General features: G+C 35.7%; 2 protein-coding genes and 1 pseudogene across 2 annotated transcripts; 1 reads left to right on the forward strand and 2 right to left on the reverse strand.

Annotated features, from left to right (window-relative positions):
* Nucleotides 1-1,990: 1,990 nt before the first annotated feature.
* LOC143594810 (oligouridylate-binding protein 1B-like) lies at nucleotides 1,991-6,871 on the reverse strand. Its single transcript, XM_077074030.1, has 12 exons — nucleotides 6,679-6,871; nucleotides 5,278-5,339; nucleotides 4,877-4,979; nucleotides 4,704-4,780; nucleotides 4,544-4,605; nucleotides 4,342-4,429; nucleotides 4,169-4,244; nucleotides 3,625-3,655; nucleotides 3,396-3,515; nucleotides 3,230-3,315; nucleotides 2,975-3,151; nucleotides 1,991-2,392 (listed from the first exon to the last, which is right to left on the reverse strand). Exons 1-12 carry the CDS (start codon nucleotides 6,787-6,789, stop codon nucleotides 2,111-2,113), a joined length of 1,275 nt encoding a protein of 424 aa, XP_076930145.1. The 5' UTR covers nucleotides 6,790-6,871; the 3' UTR covers nucleotides 1,991-2,110.
* A 2,816-nt stretch (nucleotides 6,872-9,687) lies between these two features.
* LOC143594811 (protein TIFY 10A-like) lies at nucleotides 9,688-11,427 on the reverse strand. Its single transcript, XM_077074031.1, has 2 exons — nucleotides 11,275-11,427; nucleotides 9,688-10,148 (listed from the first exon to the last, which is right to left on the reverse strand). The coding sequence occupies exons 1-2, from the start codon at nucleotides 11,414-11,416 to the stop codon at nucleotides 9,688-9,690; spliced, it is 603 nt and encodes a 200-aa protein (XP_076930146.1). The 5' UTR covers nucleotides 11,417-11,427.
* A 4,133-nt stretch (nucleotides 11,428-15,560) lies between these two features.
* Nucleotides 15,561-18,701, forward strand: LOC143594817 (pollen receptor-like kinase 3 pseudogene; annotated as a pseudogene).
* The last annotated feature ends 6,231 nt before the right edge of the window (nucleotides 18,702-24,932 follow it).

Consider the following 24,932-nt stretch of genomic DNA (forward strand, 5'->3'; position numbering starts at 1 on the left):
GGTTTTATTTAGTTTGTGCTTAAATTTTGTTGGGCTTTAATTAGTTTCGGCTTTTAATTTGGTGGGGCTTTAAACAAATAGGGGTAATGTTATATTTTTTTCAGGGGTAGCGAAATACGAAAACCGGCCAAAACATATAAAATTTGTACTGCCGACGAAAAGTTGAGGGATAGCGGAGGCTACCCCTGACTATATGCTAGGTCTGCCCCTGTCGTTTGCACCCGTAGTTATGAGCTTATATTATGTTGCTCCCTTTGGCGGCTGGGCTTGTTTCGTTCCACCAAACATCAACTCGTGTTAATATTATTATTAATATTATTAGGATGGTTGTCGGGTGATTTTGGAGTGACTTTAAATTCCAAGTTAAAACGTAATTTTGTGTTAAACCAACATCTATTTAACAGCCTAATCACTTTAGTCTATATGTATTCTTACGTCATGTATTTTGTTTTATGGGGTTAGCTTTTTGTATGACATCCCTTGAAAGAAATAAAAACTTCTTCCTTATATATTCTCTCTATTTCTCTCTTGAGTTCTTTCTAGTTTTCTTTATGTTCTTGAGTCAACCCCGGCCTCTCATGGCAAAAGACATGACATATGGATTAAAACTAACTAATCACAAACCACACAAGTACAATATTAAACATAACTGCTTCCATAAATTATGACTTCCATAATATATTATGGTGACAGAATTAAGAGTAAATATGTGTTGTTGAGAGAACTTAATGAGAAGCTAACAAATCAAACCTGGTTGTTGTGTTGTATTTATAATGGTGCAATGGTGGGAGTTGGGACATGAATTGTTCATGATATTTAGAACATATTTGGTGTCATGGCTTTCCACTGACAGTCGCCGGTTAGTGAATGATTTAGGCAATATAATAAGTCGTTCGTACAGTATTAATACATATAATTGTTAGTTCAAAGTATAGTATGCTGTAGTGAATATGATATTCGGTCCGAACTACACATATGATTGGTTGCCTGGTAACCTGGTTATAACAAACAATGTGGGTTAGATAGTTGCATATTTATGTCAAAGTTTGACGTTATCAAATATCAACTATCAGTAAAATAGTTAACTTGAGTTTGAATGCCTCAAGTTTACAACAATTAAGGCGTGTATGACATTATGTTGTATTCTTAGGTGAGAGTAATATACGAAATTGGCGTATCTATTGATACGAGAGCAACCTGAAATAAGTCAAGTAAATCATCGACTCTTTGGGTGAAGGGATGTTCCTAACAAAATCAACTCTTCGGGTATAGAGGGTGTTCCTATTTCCTAACACTAACAGATTTACCCAAATCCAAACGACCAATCATACAAACCCACCTCGTTTTTACCTGATTTCACCTAGAAGTACCTGCTTCTTAAGGATTGGTGTTTCCAAACTATGCGATTATTTGGCAAAATCTCTGGTACTTTCTCATACTACCAAAATCAATCTCTGGTACTTTCTCATACTACCAAAATCATGTTGCTTTTAAACCTCGAAAGGCGTTTGTGTACTGAAATAAGATGAACACGAGCACTCAACGTGAGTTCAAACTTCAAAGTAGGGATGAGCAAATTCAGTACCGGCACCGATTGGATATTGTCGGTACCGAAGTTTTGAGTTTCAGTATCAGTACAGTACCGGTATTTATAGAATTTTACCTTAAAACCGATACCAAACCAAAAATTTTGGTACCGGTCTCATCTTCAAATATCACAGTAATAAATTTTAGTACTTCTGTAATTTATACAGGCGCAATAAAACAAACTTTTTTGACACCGCTCAAAACAACAGGATGAAACTCAGGTAAGTTCAATGGATTGAAATTCAAATTTCATTATTTTACCGGTTTTATTTGGAAGATGGGTGAAACTATAAACCTTGGAGCAAACAACAATCACAGGCACTTGTTATCGGAACAAACACGTAACATTAAAACATACATACATCATATGTAACCATACTCATGGCAAGCATATAAAGACAACATTGGGGTAAACAGTAAAGTAAAAGAACAAAACATAGAAAAAAAGACATCATAAAAGCCTCCTAGAAACTCAGAAAAACAACAGAAACAACGCACGCAATAACGCCACGTAATCACTCACTCACTGATAATACATGAGTTGTTGGGCGGCTGCAACATTCGGGAAACCATCATAAATAGCTTGGCTAGCTCCCGCAGCCCCCATACTCATACCACCCATTGGTGGTTTGAGAGGAAACTGCCCTTGAGCATGCATTAGCCCGTGGACCCCACCCATCTTGCTTATTGCTAATTGTCTCTCATATGCTAGTAAGTCAGCGGTTGACAGCATTGGTGCAGGCACGGGTGGTGGAAGTGGGTTTGAGGTTGTTCCTGGTGGAGTCGGTTTACTGCCCCATGAGCACTGCATTGAATACAAAACAAATAAGTCAGGCTATGCAAATATCCAACATAGTTGCAACTTGCAAATTATATACACTACAATATGGTTTCGATGAATAGTAAATTTCCAAATCAAAAGTCGGCCCGTGGCTTTAGGTTTCTTTTCTCAAAGTTTCAATTTCACCTATAATACGACAAAGGGGCAGGCTCAAAAGGAAACTCCAAAAAAGTGGGAAACTGGGGAACTAAATCTTGACCATCCATTTAATCTTATGGTGCAACTTTTGTTCTTTTTGATCCTCTACATCTCACATGACGTCATCAAACCCAAAAACCTAAGCCCCCCCCCCCCGGTTTTCCTTTAAAAAAAACACCGAGAAATAGGTTTAATTTTTTCCTCAACATTTGCATGCTCTTTGATAGGCCAGTTTGTAAATATACATGTACAAAACTCCAACCGCATATTATGCCTTTATGTTTGGTTGTTTAATGAAAAAAAATCTAAGATTTAGTACAAAAAAAATTAAAGAAACTCAAATATCAATACACTATCAAACAAGACTACGGTAAAAACTAAACATTTAGTAATTTTTGATGTACACACCTTTATTTGTTTACCGTAAAGAATGGATTGGGTATTTCCCATTTGAATAGCCAAAGCAGCTTCCGCATGATTATTGTATCTTACAAAACCAAACCCTTTGTCGGGCTGAACCCGAACCTCCTCAATTATTCCAGCAGCAAGGGAATGAAAGTGGCGATGGAGTTCAAGCTGAGTAACCTAAAAATAAAATAATTCAATTAATAAATGAGTTGAAAAAATATAAGCTATATTAACTGAAGAATTATGATTGCTTACTTCTGGTGCAAGATTGCCAACATAAACAGTAGTGTACTGTGGGTTATTCTCAGGAGCATCACTATTAACGGGTTCCTTACTATCCTCTGTAAAAACATAAGATATACATGTTAATAAAGTGATAATCAAAATGACAGATTTTGTAATTCTTATTTCTACTGCATACCTGAAGACCCATTTGTTAGTTCCACCACATTTTTTGAGTCCGAGGCCTGTTTTTCATCACCAGTGCCAGCACCTTTGGTAGCCCAATTGCAGCGGATCTGCCTGCTGCCAAGCCACTTCCCTGATAAGATAAGAACAAATAATGATGGAATATTACATATACTGGTTTTGTAAGCTCTTTAATATTCTGGAAATAAACATAAAAAATAATATTATAACGAAACTCTTACCAGTTAAGTCATTTATAGCATTTTGCGCATCCTGAACATAAATTAACCATGTAAGATTCTAGCTAAAAGATGATATGATAACGTGCATGGAAAACAGTGGGAATGACAATTTTATCTTCTTGATCATTTTCCTAGCTAACAAGTCAAAACAGATTCAGGTTGAAACATGTAAGTTTTAAGTAAGGGTTGACATGAGCTGGCATTGTTGCTCCACAAAACACCCTTTTTGTATGAATAATTCAAGCAGTAGTTGTGATTAAAAATATACTGTTACAAAATAATTTATATATTTGAATAAACTGATTTATCAGGCTGTATGCAATGCATTATAAATGGAGACATTTTTCAACCGATTTGATCTGTTCCAATTTTAGCTAAAAAAGTATTTGACCCATTTTACAATTCAAATCAACCGATTTATAAGTTCGTGTTAAAAACTGCCAAAGTTTTTCTCTCTCTGCCTGTGTTAAGAAAAGTCAAATTTGTGCCACCATTTTCTCCATAAGTAAGTTTACTTTAAAAAAAAGTCATCAAAAGTATAAACCTGTTGATTGCGGAAAGAAACAAACCCAAAACCTCGTGAACGCCCAGTTTTCTGATCCCACATAACCCTCGCGTCCCTGAAATAGAGCAACAGCCATAAAAACAAGTTCATGAGCTATATAATGTGTGTGTAATGTGCGCGTATGTAAGGAGAGAAAAAAGAGATGTACTCACGAGCAACTAGAATAAACAGAGAAGCATGCATACAACATGGCATCGGTAACCTCAGGGCTAAGATCACCGACAAATATGTTGTAGTGACCTGCAAATCAGAAATAAAAATGCCATGACATCAAATTTCCATCAAAATAGTAACTATGGAAAGTACAAAATTTATCCGGGTCCAAAAAAAGCATAAGCACCACATAAAACCTACCTGATGTGTCCTCCCTCTGTCCACTGGCATATGCCCAGTTAACTTTGATAGGTTGTCCAAACCTGAAAATAACATTGATAAAAATGTTGTGAAGTAAGATAACAAAGTACATAACTCTCTTAATATGATTGGTTAACCTTAATTATTCAAACAAACTTACAAATGCCTCCCATTTAGAGATAATATAGCAAGTGCAGCTGATCTATGATCAAAATAGTGAATGAATCCATAAGATGACTGCACATAAAAAAAAGAATAAAAAAGTAATAATCAGGGTAGTAACATGTAACTTGATAAAAGAAACTTTCAATATGTTTAATAAAAAATAGCTACCTTCTCTTTTCTTATAAGTTTGCAGCCTTCAACAGGACCAGTACTTGCAAAAACCTCTTGAAGAAGTGGTTCAGTCACTTGTATATGAATGTTACCCGCATACCTGTCATATATCAAACGTAAAAGAACAGTTTTAAGAAAATAAAAATAAAAACAACTTCAGCTAAAGAATATTTCCCAGTTTCCAGTACTCATAAATATAAATAATCATCCTACATTTGACACCTAGCATACGACAACTACAAAACTCAGTAATTGTATCTATTGGAGAGTGAAAAAAGCTAACTTATAAATATGTCAAATCAACAAACACGTAGACGGTTAAGAAGCAGATAAAGGCTTTTGTCATGCAAAGGAAAAAGAAAAAAGAAACTAGAAAATATCATCTGTAAACCACTCACACACTGTGGCATGTATTTGGATCAAAGCCGGGAGGCAGATTTCCACTTGGGATTGGCTCAATCTGCAAAATAAAAAAGTGAAAAAAAGAAAAAAAAACTAAAAAATAACAAACTAAAAGTAAAAAAGATAAAGAACCCCACTAACCAGAGTAAATCAAGCCCAGCAAAGAACGGGTAAAAAGGCAAAGTGTATGATGTATCGACTACTAAACTAGACATCGGACACCAAAGAAGCACACCAACAAAATAAATGTACACACAAATCTCCTATATAAGCTTAATTTGTAAAAAAAAACAAGAAAAAATAAATATATGTACAGACAAATCTCCTATATAAGCTTAACATGTAAAAGGACAAGAAAAAATCAAATGTACACACATATCTCCTATATAAGACTCCAACAGCAATGACTAGTAAGACAAAACTAGCTTCACATTAAAGGACTGATGCATCTCTGAACTCACAATAAGTTCAAACTGACTCGGTTCTTAACAAAAACATTTCACAATTCTTAGACACCTAAAAACGGCATTGAGGCTAACTATTAAATAAGAGTATTCTCCAAAACAAAATAGCATCAGCATGCTTTTGTTGTGTACACATCTATTTTGAAAGCATACATAAAAAAAATGATGAATTTATTGACTTCCATGCAGAACTGGTGATGCCCTCATAAAAAAACTCACAATGGTAAATCTTTAAAAGAAGAAACCAATAAACTATGAAGCAAACGAGAGAGTGAAATACTTGAGAACAAGGTTTTCAAAAAACATTAAACTATGAAACTAAATAGCAAAAGCTTAAAAAGCATTAGACATTATATCCATAAAAAATGAATGGTAGTAACATTGCCCCAGGCCCCAACAATCCTAATGAAAAATTTTTGATGACCAGATATGATATAGACTATTAGAAATTTAATACTGACATTTTAAAACAAGTAACAAAATCCAAAACAGATCTTGTATTTCAAAATTAACGTGTAAACAATTAAAAAAACAACTCTATTTTAAATGGTGCGACTTGAAAAATAATATAATCAAAATCCTATGGCTTGAGAAGCACAGTAACAAAATCGTCAAATTCAATTACGATAGACGAACCCCGACGTTACATTTGACAGCTAAATAAGCAAAAATTATTATCAATAAAACTTATCGAAACTGACCTAAATTACAGACACGGCGATCATAATCAGACAATCAACCACCAAAATCAAACCCTAAGCTCGCAAATAATCAAAACGACAGACACAACGGTCACAATCAAACAATCAATCAACAAATTCAAATCCCTAACCCTAAGCTCGCGAAATGATAACATTACGACACAAATTCACAAACATATACACAAAAACTGGCGAATACATTACGTAATCAAAACAATTGACGCGTCAATACCTGTGGAGGTGCTAAGAGGCCAGGATGATAGAGCGATTGCTGTTGAAGGAGAGCTTGCTGCATCAAAGCTTGTTGTTGTTGTAGCTTGAGCCTCTGGTGTTGATTTTGCATTATTGATTGTTGTGAGATCGATTGATGGATTTGTATGGTTCAATTTGGGGGTTAGGGTTTCAATTTGGGGAAAATGATCGAGAGAGAAATGAAATGAAATGAGAAATAATAATATTATTATTATGAGGAGAAAGAGCGCGTACCGAAATGAGTTAATGGGTTTGGTAATGTGGCATTAATGGTCCCTCGACTATGTCGAACGAAACAATCAAAATTTCGTGTTCGTGTTCATTCGTTAGGTAGACGAATGTGTCTGTTTTCGTTTGTTTTTGTTTGTTGGTGTTTTAAATGAGCATGGTCAGACATGCATTAACACAAACGAACATATACAACAAACGATAATTAAGTACAAACGATAAATTTACTCTGAGTACAATAATCATTACATGATTCAATAATATCCGGTATATTTAAACTGCAATGTGAATGGATAAATATAAAGAAAAGATAAGTGAGCGGAATGGATGAACATTCGCGAATGCAAATGAACGAATGGGGGTTGACCAACCGGTAGGTATCACTAGCATCGTCTAACCTTTTTTTTCTCTCACTATCAATTTAATATATATGTTCCTGCAAAGGATTTTGCATTGTTGATTATTATGAGATCGATTGATGGATTTGTGTGGTAGGGGTTAGGGTTTCAATTTGGGGAGAATAAAATGATCAAGAGAGAAATGAAATGAGAAATAATAATAATAATAATAATAATAATAATAATAAAATGAGTAGAAAGAGCGCGTGCCGAAATGAGCTAATGGTTTTGGTAATGTGACATTAATGGTCCCTCGGCTACGTCGAATGAAATTTTAGAAACAACCAAAATTTTGTGTTCGTGTTTGTTCGTTAAGTAGATGAATATGTCTGTGTTCGTTTTTTTTGTTTGTTGGTGTTTAAATGAACATGGTCATACATAAATTAATACATACATAAGAAAGACCAATGAAAGGTATAGATAATAAGTTTAGTCTAAGTGCAATCATCATCGCATGATTCAATGATATCCAACATATTAATGTGAATGAACGAATGTAAATGAACAAAACATAAACGAAGGTAAATTGATGAACATAGATGAATATTCACGAATGTAAATGAACAAATGAGGGTTGACCAATCGGTAGATGTCATATGGCGTCCACTAACTTCTTTTTCCTCACTAACGATTTAATATACATATCAATATATATATATATTCGTGCAAAGGAATGTTAAATCAAGAAATGTATGTGGTGTGGTGGTAAGCGTGTTGGGCTACGACTCGTGGGGTGTAAATTCGACCTTTGGGCCTGATTTTTTGTTTTTTCTTTAGTTGTTTTTTATGGAATTCTTTTTTTTATATTGTGTTTTTGCATTTCTGAATTAAAAAAATGCATGTGTTAGACACCTATGACGCAACATGCATCTAGTAGTTATTAACAGAGTAAGTTATTAGTTATTAATAGAGTAAGTCAATAAGTTATAATAAAAAATAAATACATGATATAAGACATGCATAATTGAACTTTTTGGTACCTTTAGGCCAAATAGTAGAAGAAAGTAGATTAACCACCGTAACATATATTATTTGTGTTTATTCTCTACTATTTCTTTACGGGTACTAATAAAAAGATCTTGAATTGTCGTTCGGGTTCCGGTTCCACATATTGTATATTTGTCCATAGTTTTTTTCTCTGGTACCGTATGACACATGACAGATTTATACAAGTCTAACATGAGTCAAATTTAATCTCAAGCTACTTTAAGTTCGTTCGATACAAACTTTAAACGGATTGATCTCGAATAACTTATTGGAGATCGACTAACACCCGTAACTGAAAATTATCATTACTAGAATTTATTGATCTTTTAAGATATAAATGTGGCAAGTCATGTCAAGTCTCTCGAAGCATAGTAAAGTACACATCAAACATGTGCCATAATTATGTACTTTGTGACTTGTAACGTCTCACGTCCTACAGTAATTGAGTTCTTAAACTTAAAAGTCTATTAAATATCTTAAGTAAAAGCCAAAAAAGAATCTAAAAAATATCAAGAGAACAGTCATTAAGCTAAGCACGTTATCACTCTTCCGGCCACGAAAAGCGTTGCCTAACACTAATCAAGTAGCCATCAGGCCTCTGGTCTGGTAATCAAAGAAGGGAGATTTTGGGTTTGAATCTTTGGAATGCTAAAACTAATATGGAAGGTTGGACTCCTCAGTGCTCGTCCCAGCCGCTCAGTTGGTTAAAGGGACGTAAGATTGAAACAATAACCTAGAGGTCGTAGGTTCGAAAACGATCTTAAGCGTCAATCGCCTTGCCGCTAGAGGTGCACAAAACACCCGGTTCCGGACCCGACTCGGCGTTTCCTACCCGGAACCGGACCCGACCCTACCCTACCAGCGGGTATGGACCGGGCTTTGGGTTTCCCTTTGAAATTGTACCCGGAACCGGAACCGACCTGGACCCAGTGGAACCGGTTCCGCCAATACCCGGTCGTACCGTACCCAAAACCTGAAAAAAACCCGATGGAACCGGTCAAAACCCAGTCAAATACCCACCGGTTCCTATCAGGACCCGGTTTTGACTTTTGTTGACTATACCCGGTTCTGGTTCCTAAGAATCCCCGTTTGTGCACCTCTACTTGCCGCTGAGTGAGGCTGATTTACCTCTCACGTGATGGGCCTTGGCCGGTTTGCATGTCCGGAACAACACGTTTTGGAACAATATCTCAGTGCTCGAACTTGGGTAATGATGATTTGCAGACCTAATGGCTTACCGCGAAATTAAAACGAGCGAACTCAAAACAAACAAAAGGAAAACAAAATATATGAACTCAAATTAGGTGGAATGAATATGAGCATCCATCAATAAGCACACTAGAACTAACTACAAACAGACTTCTGCAACATCATGTCTACAAATTCAGATCAAACTTATGATTCAAACTTGAACCCGCCATTAACCGATTCGGCAACTGGTACGGAGCTCTTTCGCTCGCTCTCTCTTTCCTCTTCGCTAAAAACTTATGAAGCGATGATCGTCTCGCAATCGGCAAATCCAAACAGTTCATTTCGAAAGCTTCATAAGGAGAATTTGAGTTCTGGTAACCGCTGGCGGTTAAAATAATATCTCTCGCTTTATCAGCAGATACACCATCAAACACTAACACTTGTCCTCTGTAGAAAATAGTCATTGGAGCTGTGGTAGACTCCGGTGTTGAATCGGATGGTTTATGGAGGAAGTCTATGGTAGCGAGTTGAGGTAGACGAGTCACTGTAACGGATTTCGGTGTTGTGTTAACCGGATTTTCAATTTTGCTTAAGAAATCAACTGTCGTCTTGTTCGTCTCGGTTGCAGAATACAGATTTGGTTTTCCTGTAACGGAATCAGGTGAAAAATGTTAGATTATTTGAGATTTTCAGTTATTTGGATTTGAATTCGATCGAAATCTGGTAAAATCCTTATTATGATGAGAAAAAATTAGGCCTGTATATGAACTAAAGAAACTGATCGTTTATAAACTCTTCGGGTAGAAGTTTGCTTATTTAGTTTTGTACATGTAATTAAACGAATTAACATGAATACATGTTTTGTTTGTTCGGTTCGTTTACAAGCTTAGAAAACATTACTCAGAAATACTCAAATTCATGCCTGTAAGCGAACTGAATGTTTGTTTATTCAACATGAACAAAAAGTATTTGTTCATTTAATTACATGAACAAAAATGAACACATGTTTTGTTCATTCGTTTTGTTTACAGGCTTAGAAAAATTACTCAGAAATACTCAAATTCATGCCTGTAAACGAACCGAATGTTCATTTATTCAACATGAACAAAAAATATTTGTTCATTTAATTATATGAACAAAACTGAACGCATGTTTTGTTCATTCGGTTTGTTTATAGGCCTTGAAAAAATAATAAATAGTCATGTTTTGCTTGTTCGGTTCATTTACATGCCTAAAAAATTACTGGGAAACACTCAAATTCATGCGTGTAAACGAACCGAATGTTCGTTTATTCAACATGTTCATTTAATTAAATGAACAAATACAAACACATATTTTGTTCATTCACTTCATTTACAGGCCTAGAAAAAATAATGAATATTCAGGTTTTGCTTTGCTTGTTTGGTTCGTTTACATGCCTAAAAAAATTACTCCGAAATACTCCAATTCATGCCTGTTAAACGAACCGAATGTTTATTTATTGAACATGAACAAAAAAGAAATAGTTCATTTAATTAAATGAACAAATATGAACACATGTTTTGTTCATTCGGCTTGTTTACAGGCCTAGAAAAAATAATAAATAGTTAGGTTTTGTTCATTCGGTTCGTTTACAGGCCTATAAAAAATAATAAATAGCCAGGTTTATTTATGTAAACGAACCGCAAGTTCATGAACAAAATATTTTGTACATTTAGTTAAACGAACGAAAATGTTTTGTTCGTTCTATTCGTTTACAAATCCAGAAAATAAAACACGACTCAGACCGATACCTTTGACGTCGAAATTCGCATTGATTTCGTTATCTTTTAAACTGCCTTTCTCTTTTAGAAACAAGCTCAACCGGTTACACGTCATCGCAAAGGTGGACTTGTTTTTGCCGGTGCTGGAATAATATTTGTTAGCCGTGTACATGGTTGATCGGAATATTGCTAGTTAGGAAGAGAGAATGAGATGAGAATATGTGATGTGATGTGATGTGATGTGATGTGATAAGATATATGAGATTTGGGGTTTTATATTAAAGGCAGTTAGTTGTTTGAGAGAGAAAAAACACGTGTTTATTGTGTTTCATGAAGAAAAGTGTATAAAATGCGTTGATGGTTTTCGGCTGAGAAATAGCGGGAGAATCAAACACGAGATTTACACTGAGATTTTATTTTATTTTATTTTATTTGTAAAAGTATTTAAATATAGATTTTTTTAGAACAAGGACTTTTCTGTATTTACTAGGGTGTAAATGAGCCGAGCCTGAGCTTGACTAGGCTCGAGCTCGGCTCGTTTAACTTATGCAGAGCTCGAGCTTGGCTCGTTTCGAACTCTATTTTCAAAGCTCAAGCTCGACTCGTTAGTAGATTTTCAAGCTCGAGTTCTGCTCGTTTACTATTTATTAATTATTTTTTATATTATAAGTATTTTTATATATTTTTTCTGCTATTATAATTTTATGTATAAAATAATATATATTATTTAGTTATTTTATTTATTTTTTTATTACATTATATATATTAATTAATAATTATTAAATATATATTTCAAAAAATTATTTAAACGACAGGCTCGTTTAGGCTCGAGCTCGTGAAGTGAAGCTTGGGCTTGGGCTCGTTTATTAAACGAGATTGCTTTTAGGCTCGAGCTCGGGATCGGGCTCGATTAAGCTCGACTCGATCGAGTTTTTTAACGAGCCGATCTCGAGTAGCTTGCGAGCAGCTCGGCTCGTTTGCACCCCTAGTATTTAGGCTACCGCACTCTTCAAATTTGTAGCGCCCTGATGCTCCACTCTGACCCGACTATGTTATCTCTTAACCGGGCGCACGCTGACTTCAGAATTTGGCTAGGGCATTCCCTCGGGAAACATATCGCCGACTGGCACTTGACAGTCGTTGTGACCATAGGAGCAAAACTCTCTAACGTAACACATGGTGGGACGAAAACTCGGGGTTGGCTCAGGGTTCAAACTGACAACCTTTGCATAAGGCCTAGCTCAAATCATTAATTGCTAGTATACACCCAAAAGTGGCACAAGTGGGATTCGAACTTGAGTCTCCACTAGAGAACTCAAGCCTCGTAGCACTAGGCTATAAGTGGGGGATATTTAAACATAGATACTTCTTTATTTTTATTTTCAATAGCATCTCGAATCATCCATAGTCATTCAATACCTGGATGAGTATTACCGAGACAGGTGCCAACCGTCCATTAAATATAGATACGTGACTCGAACTATAGAACTAGGAGAAATAAGTATGCGTTATTTATGTTTTAACTAGGTTATGTTAAACCCACGCGTTGTGACAGGAATTTGATATTTGTTGAAAACAATTATTATTAATTTATTAAGAATTAAAGTTAATTAGTGCTTTATTAAGTACTTAATTAAAGTTTGTGAGAGATTTGGCTATCATGTTTTCCATATGTGTAACGTAAAAACTAGTATTGGCAAAGCCACAAACTCTCAATTGCAATATTAATATAGACGTTCTAAATTCCATCGTCTGTTTACCTCAATTAATTTATGACTTTGACGTATTTGTTAAGAAACACATATACGTATATTATACGGCTGGGTCAGTGGTCCGTCAGTGATTTAAATTGGTTGTTCAAAGAAAAATATATTATGCGGTTATCATAATTCTTTATTGAGTACCTAGTATCTTTTTTAACGGCTCTCTACCTAGTCTCTATGTTTATAAAACAACATATAGAGGGATTTCGAGCATTTTATAGATGTAGCTGTTCCCTAAGTTGTGGAGATTGATATACACAGCTCATAAACTATATCTGTTAAGTTCCTCTAAAACTCTATCGTGAAGATTGGACCTCCATCCTGTAGGGCAAGGGGGGGGGGACACCAATACTCATGCCAAAGCTCTTTTCGTATACAACTCACTTTGATTTTTCATTGAATGTTGCAGCATGTATCAAGTGGTGTTATTATATATTTTTCTAAAGAAGCACGCACGGTGGGAATCAAGTGGTTGAGTCCCCACAAGGTCTCATTGTTTGGTTGTTGATAGCCTCGGCATCTGCTTCAGCCATCATGTTATTTTGATTAGTAGGAAGACTAGTATGAAGTGATACTTTAGAATGAATTAATACATAAGCAGGAAGTGGTTTATCAATTAGAGTTGACTGTCATATCGAAACTGAATGATCAATAGTTAAAGCGATCAACATTCTAACAGTAACTAAATTACCATTGTTGGAAGCATCTACTAGCATAACCAAGTTATTCTAGACACCAACAGTTCATCATCAACATACTAGAATTAAGAGACCATTAGACTGTCAGTTCGACACATCCTTTGAAAACACATTGTGTCGTTCACATCGTATAACACAAACTTTGGTCAATTTTTGGTATGTCGTTTAGTTCTTAAAGTGATTTGCACACTTTAGACTTTAGCGGGATAAACCAGTATATTTGCTACTTCTAACTTGGTGTATTATTATTATTATTATTATTATTTCCTTCCAAACCTAAATCAAATGAAAGTTTAATTAGCTTTATAAGGTTGAGTTTTTTCTTCAATTTATTATGGTTCAATAATTGCTCACCCATATATCATTGCTATTATAACATATTTTGAAAAATATTTTTACTTTTTCTTTACATTTTACTCCAACATTACAACGGGACAAAGGTGAAATATTACAAATTTGTCGTTCTAAAAACTTCATTAATATTCAAATAAGAAACTTAAAATGTCTAAGAGCTAAATAATTCAAATAAGAAAACAAAAACAATGATATAATTAAATATTACTTTAGTACTTTATTAACTCATTACTCTTAATTAAAATGCCCTAAGGGCTACTATAATAATACAAAAACAAAAACAATAATATAATTATATTACTTTAGTATTTTGTGAATTCAAATAAAAAAAGCACATGAAATAAACGTGACCGGTGCCTGTCAATTCATTTATTATTAATTATTATACCGACAAAAACAAATTCAACGTGAAATCCGACATGCCGAACACTTTAAATGAATAATGCATACAACTATTAATTATTAAACAATACTTACAAGAAAAGGATAGATCAAAGTTTTCTTTATGTACACATTATCTGTTTTTATCATTCAATCCAAAAGACACAATAACATGAATTGCAAGTTGCAACTAACAAAATAAGCTAAACATAACACCATAAGGTTAAGGTTATGTGTACTGAGGGGGCTAAATTGAGGGGTAATTTTCGATACGTGATGTCACGTCTGCAAGAGGCGGTTTTCATCTTAAGGTGCAGTGGTTTGTAACTCAAAATCGCCCCTGTCATAGAGCCATGTCATTTATTATTTTTCTTTTTATAATTAAAATAAACAAATAAAACTTTATTAAATTAAATAAATACATAAAAATAAAAAAATACATACACAAAAAAAATAAAAAAATACATATAAAAATAATAATCGGCCTGGGTTCCTCAATTTCGTTAGCGTGATATTAACCACACGTTTAATGGGTTGTACAAATAAGAAAGTATCCAGCCCAGTATATGTAGTTAGTTAGTTATTTGGGTTATGAGTCTCAACCGAATTGAGTATTTTAGAACCCAAAAACAAACCGAAACCAACATCGAATATGTAATACAATTAGGTTTAAACATTTTCTGTTTAATCAGTTTGAAAACGAATATTGAATACTCCACACGACCAGACTACGTGTTGTGGGGCTTCGCTTTATGGCTTTAACATAGTCTCATAATGTTTCCTTTTTCCTTTATTTTTCCTTTTTGATTATCTTTTTTTTCGTACCAAATATTCTTGATCATCAATGAGTTTGCACAAAATGTGGTCATAAAAGTGCATATTTTGCAATTTGTTGCTTTTGCTTTTGCTTTTTTAAAAATCTTGTAAATCTGCAATTTGATCTCTCATTCTCTCCCACCAACTGAAAATAACGGAAATAACGGTTACCTGGTCATAAACATATAGCCTTTAAACACATCATATTCACAACACACCAAAATTTCAGCTTAAAAAACATCAATTTCTAATGGAAAAAACAACCCTTGTTTCTTTTATTTCCTTTATTATTTTGGCTAAGTAAATGGCCATTTTTTTGGTTCAAAAATCATTATTCTTGAATATTTTCTTGAATATTTTCTTGATCATAATGTTTCCATGGATGGTGAAACCATACTTGACAGATGTGGATGCATTGCTTAGAATCAAGCACTCGTTAAACAATCCCGAGTCTCTTGATTCGTGGAAATTAGGAACGTTTCCCTGCAACGACGTGGTAACATGGGCAGGCGTTGTATGCAACGATGGGATTGTTTCAAATCTTCATCTTCAGTCAATGGGCCTTTCGGGTAATCTCGATATTATAGCCCTTTCACAAATGGCGGGCCTGCGAATCATTTCACTCGAAAATAATTCTTTTTCAGGCCCGATACCCGAATTCAATAGGCTCAGGTCGTTAAAAGGGCTTTACTTATCGATGAATCAATATTCGGGGAAGATCCCGTCTGTTTATTTTACGGAAATGACGTCTATGAAAAAGATCTGGTTTGATGGTAACAAGTTCACAGGTGAAATCCCGGGTTCGATTGCAGAGCTGCCAAATCTAGTGGAATTACATCTTGAAGATAATCAGTTTACGGGTAAAATCCCGGGGATTGGTCAAAGAAGTTTACACTCGGTCAACCTTTCGTATAATAATTTGACTGGTGAAGTTCCACCAGGTTTGGCTAAATTTGATGCAGCGTCTTTTGAAGGGAATCCCGGGCTCTGCGGGGCGAAATTTGGTAGAATATGTAATAAGGTAAAGGCCGAGACACGTAAACCAGTTGAAAAAGCGACGAAAAAGGCGTTACGGATCGAATATATATTAATGGGGATGACTTTGTTGATTCTTATATTAATGATTGCTGGAATATGTGTTTTGAGAAATAGGAAGAAACAGAAGTCAGAAACAGTTGGAATCATGGAAAATAATATCAAAGGTTCGGTCGGTTTAACTATATGTAACATCAGCAAACCCGAGGCTATACCGGGCCAGAATAGTTTTGGAACGGGTCAGCATGCATTGATGAATAAAAGAAAGGCAACGGGTGTTGATTTAATGCTGTTGAATAATAGTAAAGGTGTGTTTAGATTATCCGATGTGATGAAAGCAGCCGCGGAAGTGCTTGGAAATGGGGTGTTGGGGTCATCTTATAAAGCGACAATGTCGAATGGGATGGTTGTGGTCGTTAAACGGTTAAGAGAAATGAGTTTGGTGGATAAAAACGGGTTTGAAGCCAAGATGATGAGGCTAGGACGACTTAGCCATCCGAATATCTTGACACCGCTCGCCTGTCATTACCGCAAAGAGGAAAAACTTGTGATTTATGATTATGTTCCTGGTGGCAGTCTAGTGCATATACTGCATGGCAAGTATTAAATCTGTTTTTGATTGTGGCTAGGTTATATCAGATAGTGTTTAAACATTAATAATCAGATAACCAGAACCAGTTTTAGGTACTGCTGGTTAGAGGTGTAAACGAGCCGAGCTGAGCCCAAGCCCGAGCTCGACTTGTTTAACTTACAGAGAACTCGAGCTCGAGCTTGACTCGTTTCGAGCTCTATTTATAAAGCTCGGAATCGGCTCATGGGTAATTTTTCAAGCTCGAGCTCGGCTTGTTTACCTCTTTTTTACAGCTGAATAATATTAAAACCAAACCGGGAACCTCCTAAACAGTAGAGCGCTTCCTATTTATTAATTACTTTTTATATATATTTGTAATTATTTGCCATAATATATATTCAAAAAATAAATATATATAAATATATACTGTTAGTTATTTTTATCAAAATTTTATATAAAATTTTAATTATTACATAAAAATTATATAAGTAATAGGCTGAGCCCGAGCTCGACTTGTTTAACTTACAGAGAGCTCGAGCTTGGCTCGTTTTGAGCTCTATTTCTAAAGCTCGAAATCGGCTTGTGGGTAATTTTTCAAGCTCGAGCTCGGCTTGTTTCCATTTTTTTTACAGCTGAATAATATTAAAACCAAACCGGGAACCTCCTAAGCAGTAGCTCGTTTCCTATTTATTAATTATTTTATATATATATTTGTAATTATTTGCCATAATATATATTCAAAAAATAAATATATAGTTAGTTATTTTTATCAAAATTTTATATAAAATTACAAATATTACTCAAAATTATATAAGTAATAGGCTCTTTTAGACTTACGGGCCGGCTCGAGCTCGACTAGAAAACTCCGGGCTTGTTCATTAAACAAGCTTATTTTTAGGCTCAAGCTTGGGCTTCCTTATTTTCAGGCTCAAGCTTGTGCTCGAGCTTGTTTATGGTTGGCTCGTTTACACCTCTACTACTAGTCTTGAAATTATCTGTAAATAATTTCTTTAGCCAAATATAGTTTCAATGTATCCAAACACTATGAAGTATGAACCGAGTATATGTGACTACAACATCTATAATGATGGTTCAAATGTTTCAGGTGATCAGGAAAAGAGGCACGCCGAGCTCAAATGGCACGCTCGATTAAGGATCATTAAAGGGATTGCACAAGGATTGGAATACCTTCACACAGAACTCGCTAATTTACAGTTACCGCACGGCAATTTAAAATCTAGCAATGTCCTTCTGAGCCATAATTTCCAGCCACTTATTGTCGACTTCGGTTTGAATCACATGATCAATCCGAATCAAGTTGCAAGCGCGTTAGCAGCGTACAAATCTCCGGAAACAGTTAAAACTCAAGAAGTATCACACAAATGCGACGTTTATTGTCTAGGAATAATCATTTTGGAACTCCTTACAAGAAATTATCCTTCGCAGTACGTTAACAGCGGCCAAGGAGGCACGGATGTGGTACAATGGGTGAAGTCTGCGTTGCATGAGCAACGAGAGGTGGAGTTGCTGGATCCGGATATTAGCGGATCCAGTAAGTACATTGGTGATATGAAAAAGCTTCTGCATGTCGGTGCAAGTTGCACCGAGAGTGATCCTGCAGCTCGGTTAGATGTTAAGGAGGTAGTTAGTAGCATAGAGAGTATTCAAGGAGGGGATGAGATAACGATGTCGTTTGGTGATGGGTACGATGATGCAGCGAGTACGTTGACTGATGCTTCGTATGTGTCAATGGCTGGTGATCAGTCCAGAATCAACAACAATGATCAGGCTCAACGGAACAATAATAATAATGATGGTTACGGTTTTCGTGTATCGTGATAAGTTATGTGAAGTTAAAAGGTGTATTTTGCGAGAAGAGTTGTAAACTGTAAATATCGGGACGCTATGGAAATTCATTCAATACAAAAAGCAGTGTTTACATCTAAATAGAAGAAAGCAGTGTTTACATTTAAATAGAAGGGAAACAGGCAACAAGTTATGGTATCCTTCTAGTGTGTTTGAGAAACAATGGGCCCCGCCATAGTAATCGACGGATGTGGCTTCTACGGGATGAAAGCCAGCCGGCTCGGGTGTTTAGTTTTGTAAGATTGAGTTACAAGTAAAACAACATGTTATAATTTTGAAATTATTGAGTATAACCTTTTTTGTGGTTTGGGTTGGTGTGGCATTTTCGTGTTTTGCCGTTGTGGCATTTTTGTAATTACATGAATAGCGTATTTATGCTACTAGCATTTTTCCAACTTGCGTAATAAAATTACGCTACCAACATTTAGAACTACGCTACCAACATTTAGAACCCTGGTTGTTAGAGGTGGGCATAAAAGCTGGTTTCAGACCCGATCTGCGGGTACGAACTAGGTTTCAATTTCTCCTCGGAACACAATTCAGCTCGGAACAATACCTGGACTTGGAACTGACCCTGACCTGCTAGAACCGGCTCCACATCTACCCGGTCAAAACCTGGACCCAGCTTGGCCAAAACCCAATAAAACCCGGCAAAACCGGTCAAAACCTCAACGATACCCGGAAACTGGTTCCTACCCGACCCAGTTCTTGACTTTTGTTAACCATGCTCAGAACGGTTCCTATCCAGTTCCGGTTCCTGAAAAAAGCCGGATTTGACCATCTCAACTCTACTTGTAGACTTGTAGTCATGTTTTAGTATATTGGTCGTGGGCTAATACATATGGTGCTGGATATATGTATGGGCCAAAATTCGGAGCGCACGGTTACAAAAATATTAAGGTGGGCCCAAGGATTTTAAAAGATATCATGGTAATAATTTGGAGACTTTGGAAACACCGCAATGATAAAATTTTCAACTTTTTTGAATGGTCAACGAATTCTTCGTAACTTCACTACATTGAAAAACACTCGTCTTTTGTTTTGGAGAAAATCTCATCCAAGGCCAACGCCCGTCAATATTCACCCGAACGCATGACAATACGGTGATATAAAATTCGTTCAGTTTAAGGAACCAACTAGTGAACATCACTCAATCGTCTAGTCTCCCATCATCCCATCCCGCTGAAACATGGCCGTTTTCGAGAATCGTTAAAATTTTTTTGGCTGAAGTCAAAAAAAAAAAAAAAGCAGCCCTTATAAGATCTTAGAAGTGGCTGAGTCAAATTTACAACAAGAAAAGTTCGCACAGACGTTTTTAATAAAACGTCTTCGAAAAAACAAACAGTCTGCAGATGACAATGTCTGCGCCGTGGTATGCGCTACACCACCTAAAAGTATCAACATAATTCAAAAGATGCTTATTTGTAGGTTTTCCTAATAAACCTATCTTTACATAGACATACAGTTAATAAAAAAAAGATGCTTATCCCAGTTTCTGTTTCATATGGTTGATTAGCCGCCGACAACACAAAACAAAACAAAACAAAACTGTTTTCGGATCTATCACTATGTGGCTCGCTAGACAAAACAGCCTGTTGCCTTCTCACACCAGCCAAAGGCTGCTCTTGTGAATCGTGCCAAACGATTACGACCAACACCTTTTATTCACACGTGAGCTGCTTCTTTTCATATTCTTTAATTCCGTACTCCATTTTTATTAATAACTAGGAAGATTCCCCGCGCACGCGTTGCGACGGAATGATGTATTGACTACCCGTACAACTTATCAAATCATGTAGCGCGTCTGCGAGTCGAGGTGAATTCGATCGGTGTCGGGTTACGAAACCAGTAATAAACCCCACGCCCCTTCCACCCGGAAAAAAAAATTTAACTTTGTTAACGCAAAAATCCAACAAATAACATAACAAAACAAAGCATGCGTTACGGTTACGAACCGATAACACTTTGATTGGTATCTAGTTACGAAGCCAAAAATAAAGCAAACCACAAATACGTCCACATCCAAATACAACAATTAACATATTTAGTATTTAGATGCTACATTTGAATCAGTCAATATCAAGTTTGTTTGGTTTATCAAACTAACACCTCTAAATCAGTCAACATACCTCTTACCCATTAAACTTCAAAATGATGGTGATTGTAAATTTTACTCCTTTGTCCATACATATATGTTTATGACCCTCTGTCTACACTCACGCACAAAATCCTTGACCCACCACCACCAATTACCACCACATTTTTGTCACGCCACTAATTCAACACCTACTAGTTTAGAGTCTCCTAACTATTCAGACCTCACAACAATATGGCATTTTACAATTAAGGTATATTGGTTTTTATTAATCCCAACTATTGTCTTTTAGTCACTCCGGTCCCAACTAATGAATTGGCTACTGACTCCCAACTTTTAACGTATTTGTTCCTAATGGTCCACGACTAACAAAATCTTAAAGCCGTTAGTTTCAGGTCGTCGGAAGAACATTTTTGGCCGGAAAAGTCAAATTTGTTGCTGGAAAACACCACATGAACACCGCAACCACCACCAATTGACTCGCCACCAACCAATTACCACCACTTGAGCACCATCAACCGATTCTGACGATGGTTCTAGGGTTTCCGGCGACCTCAATAATTGGGGCTTTTAATAGAAAAATGTTTCTAAAGGTCCGATACAAAGTTACCAAGATGTTTGGGACGAAAATGTTAAGTTTTCCGTCCAAAAACGTTTTTCCGGCGACCAGAAACTAACAACGTTAGTATTCTGTTAGTTGCGGACCGTTAGGAACAAATACGTTAAACGTTGGAACCATCAGCAGCCAATTCTTTAGTTGGGACCAGTAGTGACCAAAAGATGATAATTGGGATTAATAAAAACCAATATACCTGCAATTAATTAACCCGCAATCAGGTGCACATAAAGTACACTAATCATTAGTAGTTTTATAACGGGTCACCTCATTAGTAGTTTTAAGGAACGCCAGCTACATGAATTTTCGCCGCTTATCGTCGCTTCAGTCTTCACACATGAACTTCATTCCAACAGTGTATCTAAACACAACAAAAAGGACTAATGCGGTTATGTTTCCTGTTGGTTATCTGTTGCAGTAATCTGTATATTTTGAACGACTGTGGTTATGCTTCCAGATAAAATTGTAAATTATGATCGACTGCCGGTTAACTGTTGCGGTTATGCTTCCTGTTGTTACCGTTCGCAAACAACCTATTTGGTGTATCTAAACAAAACAAAGAAAAAACTAAAATAAGAAGTTTAAGTGAAAAAACAAACATGTTTGACCTCTTAAGTCAAAAGGATATTTGTTTTGTCAAAAGAGAGCTTGATCTTTGAAACCAATAGCGCACCAAGCATTACTTATTAGAAAAAACTTTGATTTGCAACTCAATTACTAGTGTACATACATGAAATTCGAAATGCAAGTAAAATAAATCATCTATGGGTTCAACAATAAACGCATCCAAACATATGCATATAATGCATATTCGGAACCAATAGGGACTGATCATAACAAGCAGATTCACAAAAAACATTCTTTAAAGCAAAAAGTAACGTATAGTGGCAACTGATAACAAATTAGAACACTTGACTTAAAACGACCATCTAATTTCAAATTAACCCCAAATCAAGAACTACGTAAAAACTGAAATCTAATTAACAAAAAAAATATATAGTGCATTACCTTGGCGAACCTCATATAAAAGCAATCAAACAACTTAAACATGTAAAATGCAAGCCGATGATGTCAGAGAAAATTGAAGCAAAGCCGATGAAGAAGAGCGTCATACGTTGAGAAAAGAGAAAAAGAAATCAGATGAAGGAAATACACTGTGACACCACCCATTTGTTGGAGCAACATAAGTGGATATTATTGTCGGTGGGAAAAGTACAACAATAAGAGCAAATGTTACAACATTTTATGCACAAATGACAATGAACAGTGATTTAGTGTCTCGATGACAAGTAACAAATTATAATATATAATAATTTGAATTGAATTTTGCACCAATGTACGCACTCGGTTATTGGGTTAGTTCGAACCTGACTCAGTGGGGTTTTTCACAGTACTGGGTTTCTTTTTTAATAAAAGCTCACTCGAGTATTACGGTTGGTTCCCCGTTATAGATAAAAATGGCTTAACAAATACCCTAATTTCTTATAAAAATTCTTGAACTGTTCGTCCACATATGTGTAAGAAATTTAAATAACTTCTCATTTCAAACACACTATCTTAAGTATCTATCAATATCTCGCTTACCCTAACTCAATTTCAAACACGTTTTAAAACGCCTACAATAATAAAAGTAAAGTTATAAAAATAACTATTTTTTAATCATAAATTTTTTTCTAATCTTTTCAATGAAAACATAAAAAAAACCCGGGTCAGTGTTTTACATCCGCATAACACAACGGTTGATAAAGTTAAAGTTTTTATTAACAACTAGTAAATAAAACCAGGCTACCCAGGGTAACCTAACGGCAAAAGTGGACCTCGTACGCCCGTCATATATAACAAACAGCATCACTAAGTAGCCCGCCCACCACCGTCTCCTGTTCCAGAAAGAACCCGCCCCTTAGGCTCCCTATGGTAAATCCTGACCAAAATCAGATTTGAACTTAGACCTTGCTGTCTCCAACCAATGTTGTTGAAATTGGACCTGACCGGCCAGTCGAATCGAGATTCGGTCCACTAACCGGTCCGGTTCTGTGTAGTTCGCTCGGCTCCCAGAGAACCAGCCGGTCTGAACCGGTTCAACTGGTCCTACTGGAAAACCAAACCGGTTTACTATGAAAAATTTGAAAAAATATTTTTTCCAGCCCTACACGTCATTTTTTTTACCAAAGTTGTTCAGCCGGTCTGACCGGGTGAACCGGCAAACCGATCGCCTGTCCGGTTCTCTGTCCGATCCGGTTATGTAAATATTGTCTCCAACTCAAATTTTTTACTTTCTAATCTACTATCAGTTAAGCTAAACCTTATTGACGATGAAGTAAAATATGTTTGTAATTACCTTTTGTTCTTTTTGTGGTGATAAAGACTCATCTGAAGCGACACTTAACACACTTATAATTTTCCAAAAAATAATTAGATGATAACATAAATAAATAGTGGTTAGAAGTGATGAAAAGGATAGCAATATGCAGCAGCAGCTGTACATCACACGTGCACAGCGGATTCAGAGAGATACTGTTCATGGCCTCGTGGGGTAGCAGAATCTAAACTGAACACTAATTAATTTGACAACTAATACACTCGGTAACCTATGTTTACATTCATGTGGGGACCCCTAATATTATTATTATCAAATAGTAAACAATAACAAATAATGCTAACTTCGAGTATCATAAGTTCACTTGTTAGGTTGATAAAATAACCATGATCGATCAAAAGAAAGAGTTAAACGGATCGTGTACAGTGACGTCGAAAAATGATAACTTTGTTTTCATTAGGATCGGTTTTGTCATTCAAAAGAGGGTAACGACGCATCTTTTTGTCCGCTTACTTGTCTCTCTATTGTAATTAGATCCTTTTATTGTAAATGTGAAGTTAGAATTGATGAAAATTATTTATAAAAAAAAAACCGTTTTTAAGTTGGGATGAAGAAACATTCACATATGTTTAATCTTCATGTTGCAACTTGCAAATAGGACATATTGCACGATTTAGCGGCAATGAGTCGAGGGTTTACATGTTTTTATGGAGAGACGACCGGTAGGCAAAAAAAAACTGAAGTTGTTTGATTGTTCATGTCTATTTTTTGAGCTAGAAAAAAGTTGTGTGTAAAAAAAGCATTGCTTCCAACAAAGGATCAATTAACTGATTATCTATAACGAATCTGGGTCATTCTTCTCTAATACTTACAAGGTTAATAGACTTTGATGTATATAGAAAAAAGAAAATGTTTTTTTACAAAATGCCAACTTCATTAAAATAAAAAGCGGATGACGGGGAAGAAGCGAAAAGCCCAAACGACATACAAAAAAAGGAAAATAAAGAAAATTAATAGAAATACAAGACAAATTACAAAGAAAAATTCACGAAGTTCAACTCACCATTTCTCCTATCAAAGCGTGAACACCCGCACCAATATTTAAAGTTTAAACCATAAGAGAGATGTGGATTTGATGACTATGTGACTGGGTCTTTTCTACCTGGTTCCACCCTT

This window comes from Bidens hawaiensis, unplaced genomic scaffold, assembly GCF_021521415.1.
Source record: "Bidens hawaiensis isolate Kalapana, Puna unplaced genomic scaffold, B.hawaiensis_p1.1 tig00044218_1, whole genome shotgun sequence".
Lineage (NCBI taxonomy): Eukaryota > Viridiplantae > Streptophyta > Magnoliopsida > Asterales > Asteraceae > Bidens > Bidens hawaiensis.